Consider the following 21,195-nt stretch of genomic DNA (forward strand, 5'->3'; position numbering starts at 1 on the left):
TGGTTGTAATTTGATAAAATGTGAAGGCAAACCTTTTTTTTTCCATTGTAACAGACAATGAAGCGTGGCCACAGCCTTCCAATACTACAGGTGTTGTAGTACTGTGAGGGTTGTCTCTTAAACGTAAGTAGGGCAGGGAACCTTTATCTAAGGCTGAAGTGTTGAAGCGAACCTCCACGTGATGCATCAATGCGTTACTCAGTGCAGACTCCATAGCATACTTAGGGTAATTACATTAAACTCTTCTAATCGGAAATCCATTTCACAAATGTCAAGGCTGGCTCCGTCTCTCACTCTCTGATCTGAGAGCAGGCTGCAGAGTCCATTGTGTCATCTGCTTTGTCTTGAGCAATCAATGTTTGGCAATGGGAACTCTGGGAAATAATTGGCCAGACTGTGCAGGAAGTGCATAAACCACTGGTTAATAAAAAAAAAATAATAAAAACACCTTTTGCTTGTGGGCACCTGATCTTATTGGACATATGAAGAGCCCTGACCACAGAGGAGAGTGTGGGATTATTGCTGCTGTGCTTGACATCTGATTCAGCCCACATGATGAAAATGTCGATGCCGTCGTCTACAGGTGAATTGCATTGTGTTTTGTTTCATTTATCAGGAACTGTTTGGGGTCCATTCATCATCCTCGGTGTGGATTGTAGCCCTGTAATCTTGTCAGAGCAGATTTCATTCGAGTCGTTGGCTGCTGTATTTAGTAAATCTGGTCCCACATTTGCTTAACGCCTCTATGCAAAAGTACTGTTTACCACCTCGTGCTGTAAGACACGTTCACACAGTAACTTCCTCGTGTGTATGAAGAGTTACAAGTTGAATTTTATTTATTTTTTTAACATAAACAGTTGCTGACTATAAGAACCTGTGTGTAAAGCAGCATTCTGATTATGAGTTATCCACAGGTTATGCTACAAGATCCACACAGCTTTCTCCAGGGTGTGGGTTTCCACTAGATTTCTGTCGTTCTTCCCCTGGAATGGGCCACATGTTGGGGCTTGCAGTGTTTTTGTAACCAGGCCGCTGTGCAGCTCGGCTGTGCAGAATGCCTGCTTTCCCATGAGAGCGTCTCCCAGCCGTTGCCATGAGTTAGACACTGACCTTCGGGGTGTCTCACACCAACGCTCTGAGCAGGACCTCATCAGAAAGGAGAGAAAGCTACTTTGTAGCCTTCTTTGTGACATTTTGTCGGTGCACCACCAGTGTCTCCACATTTGGTCGCATTACAGCAACTCCAACGCGCTTTTCCAGTAGTTTATGCGACAGATCAAAACCAAGTGTTGCATAATTGTGAGGCGGAAGCAAGATGATGCATGTTTTTTGTTGATGTTGTTTGGTGTCCACTTGTATTCGGCCCTTTTGAGTCGTTTTACAGAATGTTCTTTCACTGCTTTGGCAGTAACAAAAAAAATGGACTTTGTTTATGCCAGAGCCGCACATGCTGAGATGTTTTTTTTTGCCCATTCAGTGCAGAACGGCTCAGTCAGACTGAATGGAGAGCGTCTGAGTGGACGGTTATTTTCAAATCTTGCCACAGACTGTCGAATAGAAAAAGGTCTGGATTACTTTTTGGGACTTCCCTTGCATGTAGCTCCATCCATCCATCTTTAAAAACTGAGTAGCTTTCCTGTCACTATAGAAGAGCAGCATCCCCACAGCATGATGCTTCCGCTGCTATGTTTTCTAAAGGGGGTAGCATGTTTATGGGAATGTGCCGCTTTAGTTTATTTATTTTTACCACAGTTACAGGTGGAATGTATTTACTAAGCTGGTGTCTAAGTTCTCTCCTTTGCTTTTAACAATTATGCATTATTTCGTCTTATTTTCTTTCAAAGCCTCCTGATAGAGAGTAGTTTTAATATAAAAAATCTGTTGCTCTATGAAGTTTTCTGTCTTTTATTCTCCATCTTGGATGTTTGTTTGTTTTTTCTTGAAGGCCTCATTGCTCCCATTCATCCCAGATGTTTTCTGAATGATTTTTCTTTTCTCTTGCACTTCCTGGCTCAGATTATCCGAACTCGGACAGCTGCTGCATTTATACTGGAGGTGAGACAAGTCCCTGGCAGGGAGAGCGGCTGCCCACTGAGGAGAAATTAACAGAGGAATGCATGGAGTCCTGGACGGACACTCTGAGAGTTGAGCCACAGGAGGACTTGTCTTTCTGTTTCACAGCCGTGTTCTTTGTCCTTCTGACAAGCCAGAGGGTGGTGCTTTTCATATTCATTTCAGGCTCTAAAAAGCATTCAAAGGCTGTGCTAAACTTTCTAGTTTAAAGAATAGGAAATTGACCTGTCAAATGGTCACAAATGGACCACCCATTAAGAGGAGCCAACCTGTTTGGAAGGGGGTTTTTGAATGAAAACAGAAGAGCTGCCTTTGTTTTTAGCAGTCTCTGATTTTCTGAATAGTTTGTGAGAATTTCCTTTTGACCCAATATCGTTTTGATATTTTCTCAAACTGTTGGGAAATTAAAGAAAGACATAAGCTCAGCTATAGAGCATCCAGTTTTGTGGCTCACACAGACAGGATCCACTCCGGCAACCGAGAGAATATCCGCCGTTTCCTTATAAGTCCAGCTGAAAAGACAACATCCCGCAGGAGTCTGTTTATATGAAGATGTTGGGCTGTTAGTGTGTGTGACGCTGCAGTGTGTGGATTAGAGATGTCCCGATCCAGGTTTTTGCACTTCCGATCCGATACCGATATTGTTTTTGGACTTCCGATCCGATACCGATACTGGCCGATACCAGCCTATCCGAGCATGTATTTAAGTTTAAGTTAAAGTATTTAGCCTTAGTTGTAAGACTCATGTTGAAAAGGGTTTTAGTACTCTTGATAACATCTAGCCAGCTAAATTAGATGAGATTAAATAAAACACAATGCTTGGTAACAACAAACTTACCTGTTTATTAAGAGATAAACACAAACTGGACAAAATTAAGAATAGCAATCTGAAATTGCACAGTGAGCAGTAAAACCGTAAACAGTTAAAGGTGCAAGTATTACTGTAAGTTTTAATAAAAATGCAAAACAGGGGAACACTGGCGCAAAATAGTGGAATGGATCGTTTCAATCGGCGAAACTGGAAAATACGGACCGGATTTTTTTTAAAAACTGGATCAGCAGTCTGGATCGGCATTTTACATGCTTTGCCGATACGCATTTTTTTGCCAATATCGGCGTCCCGATCCGATACGTGGATCGGATCGGGACAAGCCTAGTGTGGATGATGTTTGCGGATATGACAGGCTCGCTGTAGGGATGCACAACGCGCTTCACATAGACTAAAACTTCCGACTGGAAAACACATTGTCACAGAGCTGGTGTAAAAAAGGGGGCATCTCTATGCAACCCAGACCGGTTGTTTCTGCAGTATAATTTCAGTAAACCTACAGTTTAAGCCACACGACAGTAAGAAATGTTTAGCAACCTTTCATCATGAAAAATCACTAAAAAATACCAGTGTGTTTTTTTTTCTCCTGGTATAACTTTCTCTCTAAAAGCTGTTTCTCATGCAGTGAGCAGCATGGGTTAAATAATAACCTGCTTTCTCTGTGACAGGGCAGTTTGTACCTCTTGCATTCCAGGAAAATCTCAATCAGATCGTCTCCTAATGACTGGTCAGACGCACCCACAGTGTTCACAGCTCATCATCTGTTGACCTCTGAACTGAAACAGAAATGAGCAGGAGGGAGCAGTGGTTGCTGGGAAATCTAACACCGCGACGTTAGCATTCCAGGAGCATCTGAATTTTGCGATGCTCTCCTCTCCGTGTTTTGTTTGTTTTGCTACGGAAAGCATCCAGAATGGCGCTCAGCAGTGATGGATTCCACAGATGTATGTTTGAGTTTGACAAATACAGTGTCCTCTCCATGCAGTCTGAAGCCCTCATGGTGGGGGGGCGTTAAAAATAGACTTTCATCCAAGTGGGTCAGAGTTTTGGAGATTAGTTAGTGGTGAAGAGGAAGCTCCTTTTAAGTTTAATGGAAGAGAAGAGAGTCATCTTGGGACTGTGCCCTGAAGGGTTGTTGGTTTAAAAAAAAAAAAAAGATCTAAGCTGGTTTAATCTTTACACTTGCAGAGTTTTGTCAGTTTGTTTTTTTTGTGGTTTTTATTTCTAGCTTTTTATACTTCCTGTTTCAAAGCTTGAACGTTATGATGTATTTCGGGATATGTTGAACTACTCGCTTTAAAGCAGATTTCTCTCCTAATATGATATGTTTAAAACATGAAATGGAAAATATAATGATGCAATCTGCATGAAGAGGAGTCCTGCAGCTCATACCCAACCTGTGCATGCTGACATGCTTCCCCTCTGGCTGGTTTCATCCAGCAGCTTAGATGTTTTCCCACCCATCTGGCCTTCTGGCTTACTCTGTCTTTCTCACTCTGCTTCTCTCAGCAGTCTTGTTGCCCACCTGCTGAGCCCAGGCCAACCTCTGCCCCACCGTATTACTTGGAACATGTTGCACTTGGAGCTGTCCATGCAGGAAGCAAATGTGACATGTTTTCCTTATTAGAAACTCTTTTTACTTTGTAATTCCTGATCAAATATGATGCCTTGGGGCCGGAGTTGAACTACAAATGTGAAAACTTTAAACGAGAATAAGATGGAAACCCTACAGTGTTGATTTAGTTTCTGGAAGATCTGTCATATGGCCATAAAAAAAATTTTTTGGAGGTGGATTATGCTGATGATCCTTTTAAACTAGCTGAGCCGTCAATAAAAATTAGGCTTTGCAGAGCCTATCTTACAGAAGTTCTGGTTTTAAAACCGATCTGTCAGCATAACTAAGAAAAAAACTGCTTTTTCATCGCAACTTGTCACAATCCAGCTGAAAGTGATCAAGTTTTTTTTCTTTCATAACAAAACTGACAAGGATTCCACACTGAGTCTGGGTTAAAATGTTTAGCAGGGACTGAAATAGCTGTTGCTGGAGGATAGATGTTTCATATTTATTCTTGTTTGCTGTTTTTTTCCTCTTTCATTCTTCATAATCCTTCTAAGGATTCTGTTTCCTACTTATTTTTCTTCATACTGAAAATGGGGTTGATTCTATTAGAATGCTCAGATCACTATTTGTATGGCATGTTGTTCTTTCACACCTCCTGCTGCAAAACAGATGTCCTTTGAAATACTCGCTGTAAATTTATGAGCTGTGAGAAGTCAATCAAGGTTCGTGCCACGTTGTTGTAATAAACATTAATCAGGCTTCTTAACCAGGGAGCTTCTGATCAATTTGACTTCTGTCAGTACAATCAAACAGATAGTTAGAGGGCTTATCAGCTGCAGGATGGTTTTTATTAAAACAAAACCACTGCTGAAGTAAAATGCATTAGCAAAATCAACCAGGAGTCACCTAGAGAGGCAGACTGAGCCGAATTGGCAAGTAGGTGTAAAATACAAGCTGAGTTCAGATGTAACCTACACTGCTGCTCTAAATGATGTTTTATAATTTGTTTATTAAAACTCTTAAATGCTAAATTACCCAATTATGTGTAAATCGAATGGAAATATTGAACATATTGTTGCAATATTGAACGTTTAAAATAATTTTTAGCCATTATACATTTAAGGATCTAAAGTTGAAAACTTTGCATTTCCTGAAATGAATCTATTTATTTATATATTTGTCTACTGAAGAGAAAAAGTTCAAACTAAATTAGTTTTTATGATATAAAGTAAAGGGTTAGATTCTTCTACAGGTGCTGGTCATAAAATTAGAATATCATGAAAAAGTAGATTGATTTCAGTAATTCCATTTAAAAAGTGAAACTTGTATATTATATTCATACATTACATACAAACTCATATATTTCAGATGTTTATTTTGTTTAATTTTGATGATTACAAATGACAACAAATGAAAATCTCAAATTCATCATATCAGAAAATTAGAATATTACTGAAGACCAATAAAAACAAAGGATTTATAGAAATGTTGGCCAACTGAAAAGTATGAACATGAAAAGTATGAGCATGTACAGCACTCAGTATTTAGTTGGGCCTCCTTTGGCCTGTATTACTGCAGCAATGCGGCGTGGCATGGAGTCGATCAGTCTGTGGCACTGCTCAGGTGTTATGATAGCCCAGGTTGCTCTAATAGTGGCTTTTAGCTCTTCTGAATTGTTGGGTCTGGTGTATTGCATCTTCTTCTTCACAATACCCCATAGATTTTCTATGGGGTTAAGGTCAGGAGAGTTTGCTGGCCAATTAAGAACAGGGATACCATGGTCCTTCAACCAGGTACTGGTAGCTTTGGCACTGTGTGCAGGTGCCAAGTCCTGTTGGAAAATGAAATCTGCATCTCCAAAAAGTTGGTCAGCTGCAGGAAGCATGAAGTGCTCTAAAACTTCCTGGTATGTGGCTGCGTTGACCCTGGACCTCAGAAAACACAATGGACCAACACCAGCAGATGACATGGCACCCCAAACCATCACTGACTGTGGAAACTTTACACTGGACTTCAAGCAACGTGGATGAAGTGCCTCTCTTCTTTTCCTCCAGACTCTGGGACTTTGATTTCCAAAGGAAATGCAAAATTTACTTTCATCAGAGAACATGACTTTGGACCACTCACCAGCAGTCCAGTCCTGTTTCTCTTTAGCCCAGGCAAGACGCTTCTGACGCTGTCTGTGGTTCAAGAGTGGCTTGACACAAGGAATGCGACAGCAGAAACCCATGTCTTTCATACGTCTGTGTGTGGTGGTTCTTGAAGCACTCACTCCAGCTGCAGTCCACTCTTTGTGAATCTCCCCCACATTTTTGAATGGGTTTTGTTTCACAATCCTCTCCAGGGTGCGGTTATCTCTCTTGCTTGTACACTTTTTTCGACCACATCTTTTCCTTCCCTTCGCCTCTCTATTAATGTGCTTGGACACTGAGCTCTGTGAACAGCCAGCCTCTTTAGCGATGACCTTTTGTGTCTTGCCCTCCTTGTGCAAGGTGTCGATGGTCGTCTTTTGGACAACTGTCAAGTCAGCAGTCTTCCCCATGATTGTGTAGCCTATAGAACTAGACTGAAAGACCATTTAAAGGCTTTTGCAGGTGGTTTGAGTTAATTAGCTGATTAGAGTGTGGCACCAGGGGCAATCAATTTTGAACCTTTTCACAATATTCTAATTTTCTGATATGATGAATTTGAGATTTTCATTTGTTGTCATTTGTAATCATCAAAATTAAACAAAATAAACATCTGAAATATATGAGTTTGTATGTAATGTATGAATATAATATACAAGTTTCACTTTTTAAATGGAATTACTGAAATCAATCTACTTTTTCATGATATTCTAATTTTATGACCAGCACCTGTATTTCATCCCCTTCTACCATGTTTGACTATTGTATATCCACTTTGCAGTTTAAACAGAACCTGATTATGCAATGCTTTACTAAGGAGCTAAAGATAAATTTGTTTTTAGATTTCTTCTTTGCAAACAATAAGAAAGGCACCGATCAGGTCGTTGCTTACCATCTTCGATATCTTTGTTTCTTTGACATTTGAACTCCAATTTTGGCCACTTTGGATTTCTGTTTTGTTTTTTTAAGGACTGCACTAAATGAGACATATATGTGCTGCAGGTAGTTTGATACAAACATAAGCTTTCCTCTTACAGGAAATTAAAGGATGAAATGATTTCCATGTATTTATATTGTATCTTATTTCCTCTAAACTCCAGGCAAAGTGTCGCCAAGAGCTGATATTTGTTGCTGCATACAGACAAACATAATTAGCAGTTTTTTCAGTTTTGATGCTTTTGAGGAACAGAAAAGTCTGATTTTATAATCTGACCTACTGATGATCAGCAGCAGATGACTGGAAACGGTGTGCTGTTAAACTCCAGGTGGGATCGGCCCATTTGAGACGGTGGGATCACCAGAATAAGATATTTGTGATATTTTTGTCTATTCTTCTCACTTTGGTGCTTATGGTCATAACTAACAGGATCTCCCAATTTCTCCCAGGGAGATTTCTGATGCATCAAACCACATGGTCAGAATAATCTCATTAGAAGCTGTTTTTAATGCGAGTTCAGTGCAGGCTGTTTCATTAGTAAAATGCTGTCACAGGTCTTTAGGCTCTAAATATTTTTGCTCTTTAATGATCATCTGTTTTTTTTTTTTACTCATCTGACAGTTTTTTGCTTTTCAAATTTCACTTCTTTATTTGTTTGACTTCTGCTAAAGTTTCCTGTTATTTTTTTCCTCTTTATCTTTCTTGGTATTGGTTCATATTTTTGGTAGATGTCTGCAGTGGATCCGACTTTGCTTGCTGCTATTATTTGTCTTATGCTTATCAGAAATGGAGATTTCTGTCAGGCGCTTCAGTCTGAGCTGAGAGGAAAGTGCTCAGGTCGACTGTTTGGCAGCAGGGCACCTGTTCCAGCAGCCGCCAGAAGTAGAAAGCGTAATTAAGCCATTTTCCCCAATGGTGGCTGACATGAGCCAGTCTCTGCTGGGCTCGCTGCCCCTTAGCAGACCCATTCCTGGCTGTGTGATAATGTAATAGAATGAAATGGGGCCTTTCTGATGATAACCTAATCAAAGGAGGTGCACCTGTTTATTTCTTTATTTATCATCGCTTGATCATTTATGATCTGTGCTTATAAAGCACCAAATACCCCCAGCCCTCTCTGTCTAGCTTTATTCCTCTGATATCCCCACAGGCAAATTAAGGATTAGCACAGCATTTCAAACAGGAATTCCTCGGCCAGTTCCCATGAATGCCCCCCCCGCCTCCCCCTCAGACCAAATCAACTCTGTTTTGCCCATTACCTCCGCTGCAGGCCTAAGCCCCATCCCTCCGTTTGGTTGGTTTTGAGCCGTAGTAAGAGGATGAAGTGGATTGTGGAGCACCATTCTGACTCATGCCCTTGAGTGCCATGCTGCCAAAATGCTCGAAGGACGAAACACTTATGCAGCTTTTTAAAGCTGCTGCTGCTGGCAGCCGTCTTAATAGCAAGTAGGAGGACTTTGACTGTAAGGAAATACGTAATGAAACGTTCACTTTCTCTGCATGGCAGCAGTTAAGATAGGATTAATAAACAGCAAGGGTCCTGATTAAAGATAGGATCTGAATGACGTGCTTTGCTCCTGTTTGGTCAACAGACAGATGCGACTCAGTGTTTAGAACACTGGGCAAACTTTTCTCAAGCTCTTATGTTAGCACAAGCTCTAACAAGGATGTCCAATTAGCAAATGCATTATAGATATATGCCCTAAATGACCTGATGAAATTAGTCAGTGCAGATTTCTAGAACAGTTTTGCAACATGCTTGATGATACATCAACCACATCTTAAACCCTGATATACCGTAGTTTATATCAGTTTAGAACATTTATTAAAGTTTAAATTTGGATCTACCAAATATACGGCTGTGACTAACGGTTGTTTTGTAAATCGATTAATCTGTCAATCATTTTTAGCGATTAATCTATTAATAATCTGATTGCCGAAGATTCTTTAAAGAAGACTTTTTACGAAATCAAATCAGGGGAAACTAAAATGTTTCCACTTGTTTTGGATAGAGCACATTGAAAGGTGAAAAAAGTTTTTTTTTTTTACTTAATTGCAAAAATGTTTATGTTTTTTTTACAATTTTGGCATAATTACTACTCTAATTGGGTCACGTTGTCAGCTAAAGGCATGTTTTTCAGTCTCTCTACTCCAGTTAACAATTAATCGCTTACTAAATTAGTTGACGATTATTTCAATCGTCGAATAATCTGATCAATGGCTTCAGCCCTAACAAAAAATGTTTATGAATATTTCAGCAACTAACTGTACGGAAGAGGATTAGGGCCACTGGAAAAATGAGAAAAGTTAACTGATTTTTAAATGTTATTTCAGTTTAATATGGGGAAAAAGTCTTCTGAGAAAAGTCAGAATTCTGAGGAAAGAAAGTCTGAATTCTGAGAGAAAAGTCAGAATTCTGAGATTAAATTTAGAATTCTGAGGAATAAGTCAGAACTCTGAGAAAAAAGTCAGAATTCTGAGGAAAAAAGTCTGAATTCTAAGAGAAAAGTCAGAATCCTGAGATTAAATTTAGAATTCTGAGGAAAAAAGTCTGAATTCTAAGAGAAAAGTCGGAATCCTGAGAGAAAAAGTCAGAATTCTGACTTTTTTCCTATATAAAACTGAAATAAAATTTAAAAATCAGTTAACGTTTTTTTATTTTTTCTGTGGCCCTTAACCTCTTCCATACTAACTGTTTTACAATCTAAAAAAGAAAGAAGCTACATAATTAGTGAGAACAAAATGTTTTTTTTTTTTTTTTGCTGCTAATCAAATGTTTCACAAAGACTATAAAACTTTTTTTGTTTTTTTTTGTTTGTTTTTTGTTTCCTGAACTTTTCTTAGAAACGCTTTCTCGTTCCCTAAATTCAATTCAATTCAATTTAGGCATTTTTACAGAGACGATTCAACCAGATCAAACATCAGATTGGTTCAGACTTTTCTGTCAAAGGAAAACCAGCTGATTGCATCAATAAATGCAGAGCAGACATTTCTTAGGATGTCACATAGCATTAAGTCTGTTCTTTCTTCAGTTTCATTTTTTATCAGCCTACTGATGCTGAAACTAGCTGCTGATAGGTCTTCTTCCATCAGTGAACGTCCTGACGTGGATGCACCCTGTGGCTCTAATTAAGAAAAAACAAAAACTCCTACCAGCCAATAATCAAGTTTGTTCCAATCAAACTAAATATCAGCCAACATGGTTTTGGATCTGTTTTTTTTTTTTTTCTATCCGCACTACATGATTAGCCCTCTGTGCAACTTCTGTTGAAACTAAATTACAGTTGTGCTGGAAAGTTTACATACCCTTCCATTAAATCAGCTGCCAAAAAAATAAACTTTCCATTTCAATTTATTTTAACGGGCAGCTGATTTATAAATTTAGTTGAGCAACTCTTTGAAGCAATCATTGAAATCAGGGGTTTTCTGTAATGTTCAGGAAATATTCAGTCAGACTTCTGCACAGATATGTTGATGCTTCACTCTTCATGAGTAAGATACTGTTATATGTCTGAGATTATTTTATAATTATTAGATTTTTTAATTAAAAAATCAATATTTTATCTTACTTAATTCTAATTTAGTAAATTTTTGTTATAATTATTATAATATTATTTTCAGTTTTGTGTTGGTTGAGTTACTATTGTCAATTTTTACATTAACTTTAATAGGAGGGTATGAAAACTTTCAATCATAACTATAACTATTACTTAGATCTTGGAGATCTTGAGTTTTTTTTCTGTTTACCTTGTGGTCTGCATAATTTATTTAGTTTACCTGGACAGGTGGGATGGTTTTGACCATTAAACCAAAGCTACTACCGGGAAAACCAACCCTACTTTAAACACTTAGACCTTTAGTTTCAATTCAGTTTCAAGAATTTATTGTCATTGTCAAAAAAAGGCAACAAAATTGTGTTTGGGGTACAATACTTAGTAGCAGCAAGTTCCAAGTAAAGTGCACAAGAGGTAAAAGTGACACCAGTGCTTGACCCCCCCAGCCCCCCCTCCATCCCACTTATAGTGCAGCAAAGATTATTAAGTGCCATAATGCTTGCCCCCCCCAGCACACACACACACACACACACACACACACACACACACACACACACACACACACACACACACACACAGAATAAATACACAGCTCCCAACCAGACTATAATAAGGGGGCCCTAATGAATAAGGCAAATCATTCAGAATTCAGAATTTAGGTAGTCCGTTCCTCAAGTCCTGTGATTCAAGAGTCTTATGGCCTGGTGGTATAGGCTGTTGGCCAGTCTTTTGGTCCGGCTCTGAAGGGACCTGTACCTTTTACCTGATGGTAGAAGTTGGAACAAGTTTTAAACACATAAACTGCTCTATGAACTTTTTAGGAAAAAAAAACAAAACCGCCATCTTGCCTTCCAGACTGTTCTTTGATATTCCAACATAACACCCTGAAAGTTTTATAAATCCAGGAGTTAGTTAATTATATTATTTTTTATTTAATCTAACTTTATAGGTAATCTCACTGGAGCCTCACAGTTAAAATAGATATGATCCCCCCTTTAAGGGAAATGATTGAAACTATAATAATTATGGCAATAATGATCTTCATCCTTAAGTGCCATGCCGAGTAGGCATTCTGGCTCCACTTTAGTCCCTTCAATAGTTGTGGATATTTTTTTGGTTCTTATAATATAATAACATTGATAGCCAGTTAACCCTAATAATTAAACAACCTACTCAGTAGTTATGATTTTCCTCTGCTCTTATTATTACTCCCACCCCTTCTTTCATGGTATACTCTCTCTTTCCGAATGGTTTCTGGCTTATAGTAATTTGCATTTATGTTTTTCTTTTCACTCCAAGCAGGTACATAACTCCTCTATCTGGGACAGCTATAGGAGGTCTCCTACTGTTCTTCCTTCTAATAATATTTATGGTCACATCGAAGTTACTGCTTCTAGAAGTTCAGAAGAAATGACGCCTGAATCTGCCCCCCTTCAGTGACACAGGTTCATCAGTCTTTGGCATTTGCTAGAATCACTTATTCCCTGTTGAGTGTTTCCTCTAAGCAGTGCTTTTGATGTCTGGTGACTTTCTGAGATGTTACCCAGAAGGCCTGATTACAGAAATAAACGGCTTATGTTCTAGATGGCGGAGCTGAGAGTCCCCCTTGTGTTTGCTGCTCTTCTCGGACCCATTGTTCTGCAGACTACAGAACCCTACACTAGACACTTATTTAATGAGACGGCTCTGGCTGTGTAATTGCAGGCTGCTTCACTGAGCTATTGTGGGAGATGTATTTTAGGGGGGGGGCGAAACGGCCATTACTGCGACAGAAAAGAGCTGCGCGTGTGTTACTCTTCAGGGAGGAGAGTCGCACAGTGAGGCGAGGACACTAAGAAAACTTTTGTCTCCTCATTTACTTGCTGAATAACTCGGAGATCAAGTCACATTTCGTTTGCAGATATTCCAAAATACTGGAACAGATTTTTCAAGTTCTGTTTCATGAGTTATCAATATGTTGGAAGCATTCAGAACCATTCCAATTTATTCAATTATATATATATATATATATATATATATATATATATATATATATATATATATATATATATATATATATAATTTTTCTTTGGTTTTTGGTGAACACCATCTCTTTTTTTTCTCTAAATCCGCTCTCAGATATTTGGTTCACTCATGCTGGGATTTCTAAGTCACATGATTTATTTAGGATTTATTGAAGTCTTTCAGGCAGCCCTACATACCGTCTTGGCACTCTGTCTGACCAGACATCCTTTGGTTTCTTAAATTACGCTCTCTGCCCTCCTCTTCTGCTTTCCTCCCTGCTTGCCTACATCATAGCCATTTCTTCCTCACCAAAGTGCTCTTTGCAGATAAAAAGAAAAGCCAAACCAATCAGTACTGACAGCTGAGTTACACTGCAGATGACGAATAATGCTGGGGTAATAGTAGGTTACCACACACTTTACCTCATGAATAGCTCTAAGTTCTGCATATCAGAAGCTTGTGTTTCTCCAGGGCCAGGTGGCAGTTTCTCTCTCCCTTCCTGGTTTTCCTGTTTTCTGGTGCTGTCAACCCAGTTCTGTCTCATTCTTGCTTCATCATTGAAAATAGGTTTGCTTTAGGGTGGCTTCCCACCCATAGACATGGAGGGGTGGGTGGTGATGCAATCGAGCTGCTGGGTAAAGTGGGAAGTGTTTGTTGCCGTCTGCACGTCAAAAAGAAGTCTAACAATCATTTCTGGTTCTTACAGCATCTGGAGAGGCCCCAATGTAAACTGTGTGGACAGCACTGGATACACTCCTCTGCACCATGCTGCCCTCAATGGACACAGGTACATCAGAGATAAATAACAGCAAGCTTGGTATTTTGTACTGAATGTTTTTAAATAATATTTTTCACATTGCATGTATTTGATAAACAAGGGAAATGGGGTCATTTAGGTTGGATACTTTGTTACCTAAAGTCAGTCATTCTAATTCCTCCTTTATTCCTTATTAGACTGCTATTGGTCACCCCAATAGGAAGCTGATGCTCCCTCATTTTATGCTGATTCCTTTATGTAAACACAAACTACATCTTTGCACCCTTTAGCAAACATTAGAATACAGAGGAACTTACTTTATATGGAATAAATATACCAAATTTGTTAGAACACAAACTAAATATCCTAATATGCACATACAAATTCACTGTAGTCATAGTTTAAACAATTATGTTACTGCCTGTTTAAAACTCTATTAGCTGTTTTTGTGTTCTTTTTTCTTTGTGTATTTTTGATTTAAGCATTCCTTCTGTGGCACCATACAATGTTATGGTGCATTTTCAATGTGCAGTGATAATAAAGGCTTTTAGATTCTGGGACTCATTGACCAACTGGTCGGAAACTAGAAAATCTGATCTTTTTTGGATCAGTTAAGGCAACATAAAGGCTCTAACGAGTTGAAGGAACAACAGCAGCCTTTAGTGTAGATTTTGTTACTGAGTTACAGAGACTCAAATAGAAATGTTCTTTATCAATGAAGTGGATTAAGATTAAGTCCAGAAGAAGTGTAGAAGTGGAAAACACTACTTAAAAGGCAGCTACATTTTCTTCATACACATTCAGGGAGCTACTTGAAGTCGGAGCATGAAGGCTTAATGTTTTACAGGAAAGTTTTTTTAGACCTGTTCCTATCAACGTTTATGTGTGGTTTCATATATCGCATTAAAGAGCTTAATGGAAATGGTAAAATTTATTTTAAATGACTTTATTTTGCAGGAAAATGTGATTGTGCGCCTGAGGTGGTTTTTTGAATAAAGTAACCCTATATAAGAGGACATAGAAACACAAATTGTCAATTAAGTTCTTAGGCAGTCACTATTTACGTCTATTTTTTTCGTTGGTTACAGCCAAGGGTTATGTACCGGTAAGCATATGATGACATTACGCTTTGCGTCACCTAATCAACTCGCTCCAGTGTATGGAAACGCATCTAATTCTCATTTTCTATTGTCAGGCATTTTAAAAATTAGGTCAAAATCACATTTTGGCGTTTATAACTTTCAATTTATACTCTCTGGTGTAAAACATGTTGGATCTGAAAATTCTGGCAGCCTTTTAAAAGTCCTGATTGTGCTAATTGGCAATGTTAAATGTTTAAGAGGGCTGAAGATGCCAACTCTAGTAAGGAAAGCTCTTTGTTTCTTCTGCCTTTAAGACCAATTGACTGATCACATACAGGAAGGCTTGAGAAAAAAATATTTTCAACTCTTGCATGTTTTTTTAACATTATATCTGTATTTCTATGTAAATTGTTCTTTAAAATGTGTCTGAAAAAGCTGATCTGTAGAGCCACTCATCTCAGCAATACATAAGGGATAGCACTGGGTTGTAGGGATAATAAATGGTGGGAAAGGAGACTTCCCCCTAAGCTTAATGGGGTTTAACTCATAATTCCAAATGTTGGGCCAAAAGTTGTTATTCTTGTTGTTGATTGCTTTCTTTTTTTAACCACATCCAAATGTCACTCATTTGCTTTTTAGAACACATTCACCATTGTTTAAACTTAATTTCATCATTGTCTGGTTAATATATGTAGCCTACCCATGGCTAGGCTGGCTTATGAGGGTCTCTGTTTTTTTTGTATTTATTATTTTTGCTGTTCATCATAAAATATTTTTTATGATGAAAACAGCAAAGCTATGGTGGTTTAGCAGTAAACCACTATAAACCATTAATACATTAACGTAATTTGTTGATGTAGCAACGGTGTTGATGAGCAAACATGCTGCTAGAATGCGGCTGCTTTGGCCTCGGTGTTTGTGCTCTTTGTCTGAGCAGGCAGCGGTCCCTCAAGGGGCATTAAGGTATAGATTGTCTGTGCTCGTTGATTAGTGCGTTTCATAAAGGTCCTGATCCTGCTGGGGCTTCATCTTCCCTGCAGCGCCGTGGTGGAAGCCCTGCTGCGGAACGAGGCTTTGACCAACATCGCCGACAATAAGGGCTGCTACCCGCTCCACCTGGCCGCATGGAAGGGAGACCAGCACATCGTGAGGCTCCTCATCCACCAAGGACGCTCAAACCCCCAAATCAACGAGCAGGTCTGCCACAGCTGCGTGCTTGTGTTTTTAAGTCTACTCACATTTACAGTTCTGTTTTTTTATTTACAGAGATGTTTGTCTGTTTGGAAATAGAAATGAGATAATCTTAGATGTAAGCAACATTTCGGGAATTAGAATCTCAGACCTTTCCGTTTGGTCTGAGGACAGTTTAATGTGTGTCAGGAACTTAGCAGCTTGTTTTCTTTAGAAATGACACCAGAAGGTTGCCAGAATGACAAAGTAAAGTTTCAGAAAGCGATCACACGGAGCTGTGAAAACGAGCCTTGTTCTGACCTGAGCAGCTGCGCATAGCATGGCTGGGATCCAAACAAGATTAATGTTAAAGCGAATGTGACCACAGTGCATTGACCTCAGTGCATTATGATGCCGACTTCCCCATTGATAATGTGAAAGTGCTTGAAGTGCTGTGCCAAGTGGGAGAAGTCGTCATTTCCGCTAACAGTTTTAACTCTTGTCATTCTCTTTTTTTTTTTTTTTTTTTTGACTGCTTAATGTGCAGAGACCATTTCTTTGGCCTGTCCTGTTTTGAAACACAAGAGAAAAATGGCACATTATGAGGAAAAAAAGATAATCATGGTTATTTTCATTAAACTGCCACATTCAGCTTAACCATCATTAAGTTCACTCTGATGATGACTTTACTTGATGACTCATTTTGTGCCATTTCTCCCTGCCTGTTCATGACATCCAGTTATTCATTAACTTGATCCTTTTTTTTACTCCTTTTTGTTCAGTTTGACTCATTTGTGATGATTCCTCATTCATTAATTGCTTGTCTGAACCGAAACCATCCACCTATCTTCTTTTCCTCCCTTGCAGAGCTCTGTAGACCATAAAGAGTTCAAACGCTGTGGGCCCTTTGACCCCTATATTAATGCCAAGGTGTGTACACAGTGCTGTTGAAACCATCATTTCCTCCTGAACTTTTCTCTTGCTTTACTGGCCTGCTCTGCTTGTGCTTGGGGGGGTCGTCTAGTGCTCAGCTTCTATTTCCACTCGATGCCAGTTGGTTTCTGCTCTTTCTATGTTTCAAACATTCTTTAAATAAAAATATGTGTTCCATTTTTTTATGTCATGCTTTATGGTGCTCTACTTTTATACATGTTTATGCTATAATTCTTTCTGTAAGCACCTTTAAAACATTGCAGTTTCCCTAAAAAATGTCTATGTCTTGTTTGGATCCAGGTGAACAAACCGGTTTGTGCAGTGATGCATATTTCTTTATCACTAGATAAGGGTTATTGGATTACATTGAGATTATAGACAAAGTCATCATAGTAGTTTACTGATAGCTACAGGATACATGATTTTCATTTTTAACACTTTCCCCAGAGTCACAACAAAACATCACCTTTTAATGATTGCTGTTTTTACTTCCATTTTCTCAGAATTTCTAGGAATTGAGCCCCACATCCATGGTGCTCTTTGGTCAGTCTATCTGTTTATAATTTCGGGATTTATTGTTTTGATTTTTCTGTTCGGCACTTTTTCCACTCAGATTTTTCTCAGCTGTTATGTCAAGACCCCGATGAAGGCCAGGGGCCTGTTTCAATAAGGAAGTTCAACCAACTCTGAGTTAAAACTTGAACTCGGAGTTGACTTATCCTGAGATTGGAAACTCTGAGTTTTGGGTTTCAGAACAGCTGAAATTAGTTAGTTCAATCAACTCTAAATTGACTGACTCTGAGTTAAGCGTGTGCACCACAACTATAAAAAGCCATTATGAATGGAGCACAGATATTACGAGTCACCATGGCAACAGCGTCAGACAAAAAAAGGTGTGCATATTTCTCACCAGCAGAACTGGGTGTGCTTATGCAAGCATATGCAGAATTTGAACATGTATTTAAAAAAAAAAAGCAACACGGCTGCAGCGGCAAAGGAGAGAGAGTTAGCTTGGGTGAAAATAGCTGCTCGAGTCAATGCGTAAGTTTACATTTTAATTACTTTTATACAGTGTTGGGTGTAATGAATTAAGTTACTTAAGTCATATAAATACTGTAATTAAATTAAAGACTATAAAACAATAGTGGATTTAATATCAAATTTTAAAAGGTATATTTTGATTTGAACTTTCTCCCTCTAGTTACACACTTTGGTCAATTTACTGTAAGATTAATTCATGCAATTGAATATTGTTTATTTGAAAGCATTAGAAGTGCAGTTTCTTGTCTCTCCTTGTATTGTTCAAGTGGTTGAGGTTGATTTGGGATTTAGAAAGTAATTAATAAGTAAGTAAAACAAACTAGTAAGTAGACCAATACTTTCTAGAGACAGTAATTATTACATTAATCTAATTAGACTTGTTGAAGATAAAATTTGTAGTTAGTAATTAAGAACTATTTTAGAGTAACTTACCCAACTGTTATAATATCAGAGGTGAAACTGGAAGAACAGTATTTTATTAAACCTAATTTAGTTTTCATGGATAGGTGCAATCCTGCAGGCATCAAAAGAACATGGTAGCAGCTGAAAATGAAATATAAAAACATACTTCAAGCAGGTAAGCCTTGAGCACATCATGGGAGTAGAGTAGCTACCTGGCTTTACAAACAGGATCATCCATAAAAGGACATGCCATTTCATTCCCTTTGATGCGCTCTACGTGACTGAAATGTGTGCAATGAATACTGTATGTCCCCAAAGAATCAATGAGGTGTTTAAACACCACTTCCTCTTTAAAAAAGGGGAGGAGACCAAAATAAACTCTGGATTTTCTGAAGAAAACCTGCTCCCGACCAGGTTAGGTTCACAGAGTAAATTCACATGGTAACTGACTCTGAGTATAAGTTACCTCTCTTTCAGAAACGGGCTTGACTTACTCTGCTTTCTCAGGTTTAACTTACCTCCCTTTCTGAAACAGAAAACCCAGAGTTTCCCTCATTTCAGCGTTAACAAACTCAGAGTTTTCACTTAACCTCCTTTCTGAAACAGGCCCCAGGAGCCGAAACCTGTTGGTACGGTTATACAGTTGTTGTTGTTTATCTGGGCTTAAGGTTTTTCTGGAGTCTATATAGTTGGATTTTCCTAATCTCCACTCGGGTTTTTTGAAGTATTGACACTCAGAAAAGTATTGATACTCGAAAAGCTGTATCCGGATACAATATTAATTTGAAATGGTAAAAATGTTAAATATAATTGTAGTTTGCATATTTTTGCTGTTGCTAATTTTAGTTCTTCAGATTATTTGCACCTTTAAAGAATAATACCTCAAAATCTTGTAAAATGTGGTTATTTATTTTACTTTTATTTGTGCAATTTTTTAATTAAGAGAACTATTTATGAACTTCCCATGTTAAAATTGAAGAAGGTTAGTTTTTAATGCTTTTTATGCCTTTAATCAATTGACATTTTTTTATTCCCATGGTATGGAAAATGGTATCGGCTATCCAATAATTTTCTGAGTATCAATATCGAGTTTGAATTGTTAGTATCTTTGAAAGTATGAGGTGTATTCTCAGTGTGAATGTAGCAGTTTTGCAAATGCCTCATAGGTCTATGGTAGAGCAAAGAGCATCATGTGGACCAGGGGTCCACAGGACAACTCTAGTTCTTAGTGCCTCTTTTTTACGCATATTTGCTCCATCAAACTACAATCAAACATTTAATGGCCACATATTTGGGATACTTTCTGAAATGCTAAGAGATTTTTCACCTTTTTGTAGCAGTAACTCATCCAAAACTTCCAGAACGGAGGCACTCATAGAATGGAGTTTCAGACCCCTGATGTAGATCAAGGGAAACACCACACAGGTCAGGGATAAAGATGTGTAGAAGTGAAACAGAATGTTTCAGAAAGTTGATCAGATTCTGAAAGTAGAAACAGCATGGCAGAAACTTGCATTCACACACTCAAAGTGAAAAACAAGTTCAGTGCTTCTCAAAAAACAGCTATTAGTATAAATTTTAGAGCTGCAGACAGCTCAGATGGTTGAGCTACCCTAAATGCAGCAAAGTCAAAATCTGGGCCAATAACTGACATTAATGGATTTTATATATTTCTGTAACCTTTGGACACCATTAAAAAAACAAAACAAATAGATAACTACAACTCAGACATTGCTCATCTTCTTCACTTTCACATCTACAATCCTTTGCTTTGTCCCTGTGTGTATATATATATATATATATATATATATATATATATATATATATATATATATATATATATATATATATATATATATATATATATATATATATATATATATATATAAATATATATATATGATCAAACCCCTCACCTTCCTGAAATAAAACATCATCTAGATGGAATGGAAATAAATATCAGTTGTTTATATCGAGCTAATCTTACTTATCAGATACCAATATATATAGAGATACCAATATATAGAATGACCTACATTGACCAATACCACAGTTGATGGTGGATATCTAGCTGGAAGAGGACAAAAAAAATATAAGTCTGAAAAATTAAGTCTAAAATATAATGTATAATTCTTGCAGAGCACCATATCTCTGATGTTGGGTAGCCCTGATTTATTGTAGATACAGATGTAAATTGTGTAAAATTTAGTCTATGATGTTTGTTAGGTTTATTCAGATTTACTTTCTGTTTACAACAAATAGTGGTGGGGGGAGCTTTTGTGCTCCAGTCCTTTCTGAGCTTTGCCTTTATTCCTTCTCTGGTTGAAAAGTGTTGCAAACCCAGAGAGTCTTTATCAGCTCTTTTCAGTAAACAGCATGCTGTTTGAAGAAAAAATAAGAATTAAGTCAAGCTAATGTTTGCATCCAAAACAGTCTTTACAGTATTAGCCATTCTTTTAGCAATGCAACCCTAAATATGAAGTACTTTTCAGGATATCTTCTGGTAAGTATAATACTTTGTATTAGGTTCTCACAATATTAGTGTTGTGTGTTTGTCTGTATTTACACAAAGCCTTGAGATAAAACTGTATGACATGATCTAAATAGTTCACTTCCAAAAAGGTGCCAAAGCTTGCGAGGCAAACCGGATCGCTATGGCTGTAGAGCGTAGGCAAGCTAGGAAGATCAGAGCTGCCAATCCTGCACCAGACGCCACCATTCCC

General features: G+C 38.1%; 1 protein-coding gene across 10 annotated transcripts in view; it reads left to right on the forward strand.

Moving 5' to 3' along the window:
* Positions 1–21,195, forward strand: part of LOC119782030 (ankyrin repeat and SAM domain-containing protein 1A-like) — an 86,759-nt gene that overhangs the window by 4,082 nt on the left and 61,482 nt on the right. For 6 of the 10 annotated variants that reach the window (XM_038282764.1, XM_038282762.1, XM_038282765.1 and 3 more), the window contains exons 3-7: positions 13,794–13,874; positions 15,967–16,123; positions 16,964–17,026; positions 17,643–17,683; positions 19,086–19,101. In XM_038282764.1, coding sequence (XP_038138692.1) covers positions 13,794–13,874; positions 15,967–16,123; positions 16,964–17,026; positions 17,643–17,683; positions 19,086–19,101 — 358 coding nt within the window. The remainder of the gene's footprint in view (positions 1–13,793; positions 13,875–15,966; positions 16,124–16,963; positions 17,027–17,642; positions 17,684–19,085; positions 19,102–21,195) is intronic. The other 4 variants (XM_038282770.1, XM_038282771.1, XM_038282769.1 and 1 more) reach the window with 3 other exon arrangements.

This window comes from Cyprinodon tularosa, unplaced genomic scaffold, assembly GCF_016077235.1.
Source record: "Cyprinodon tularosa strain WSP-4 unplaced genomic scaffold, ASM1607723v1 ctg187, whole genome shotgun sequence".
NCBI classification, from domain to species: Eukaryota; Metazoa; Chordata; class Actinopteri; order Cyprinodontiformes; family Cyprinodontidae; genus Cyprinodon; species Cyprinodon tularosa.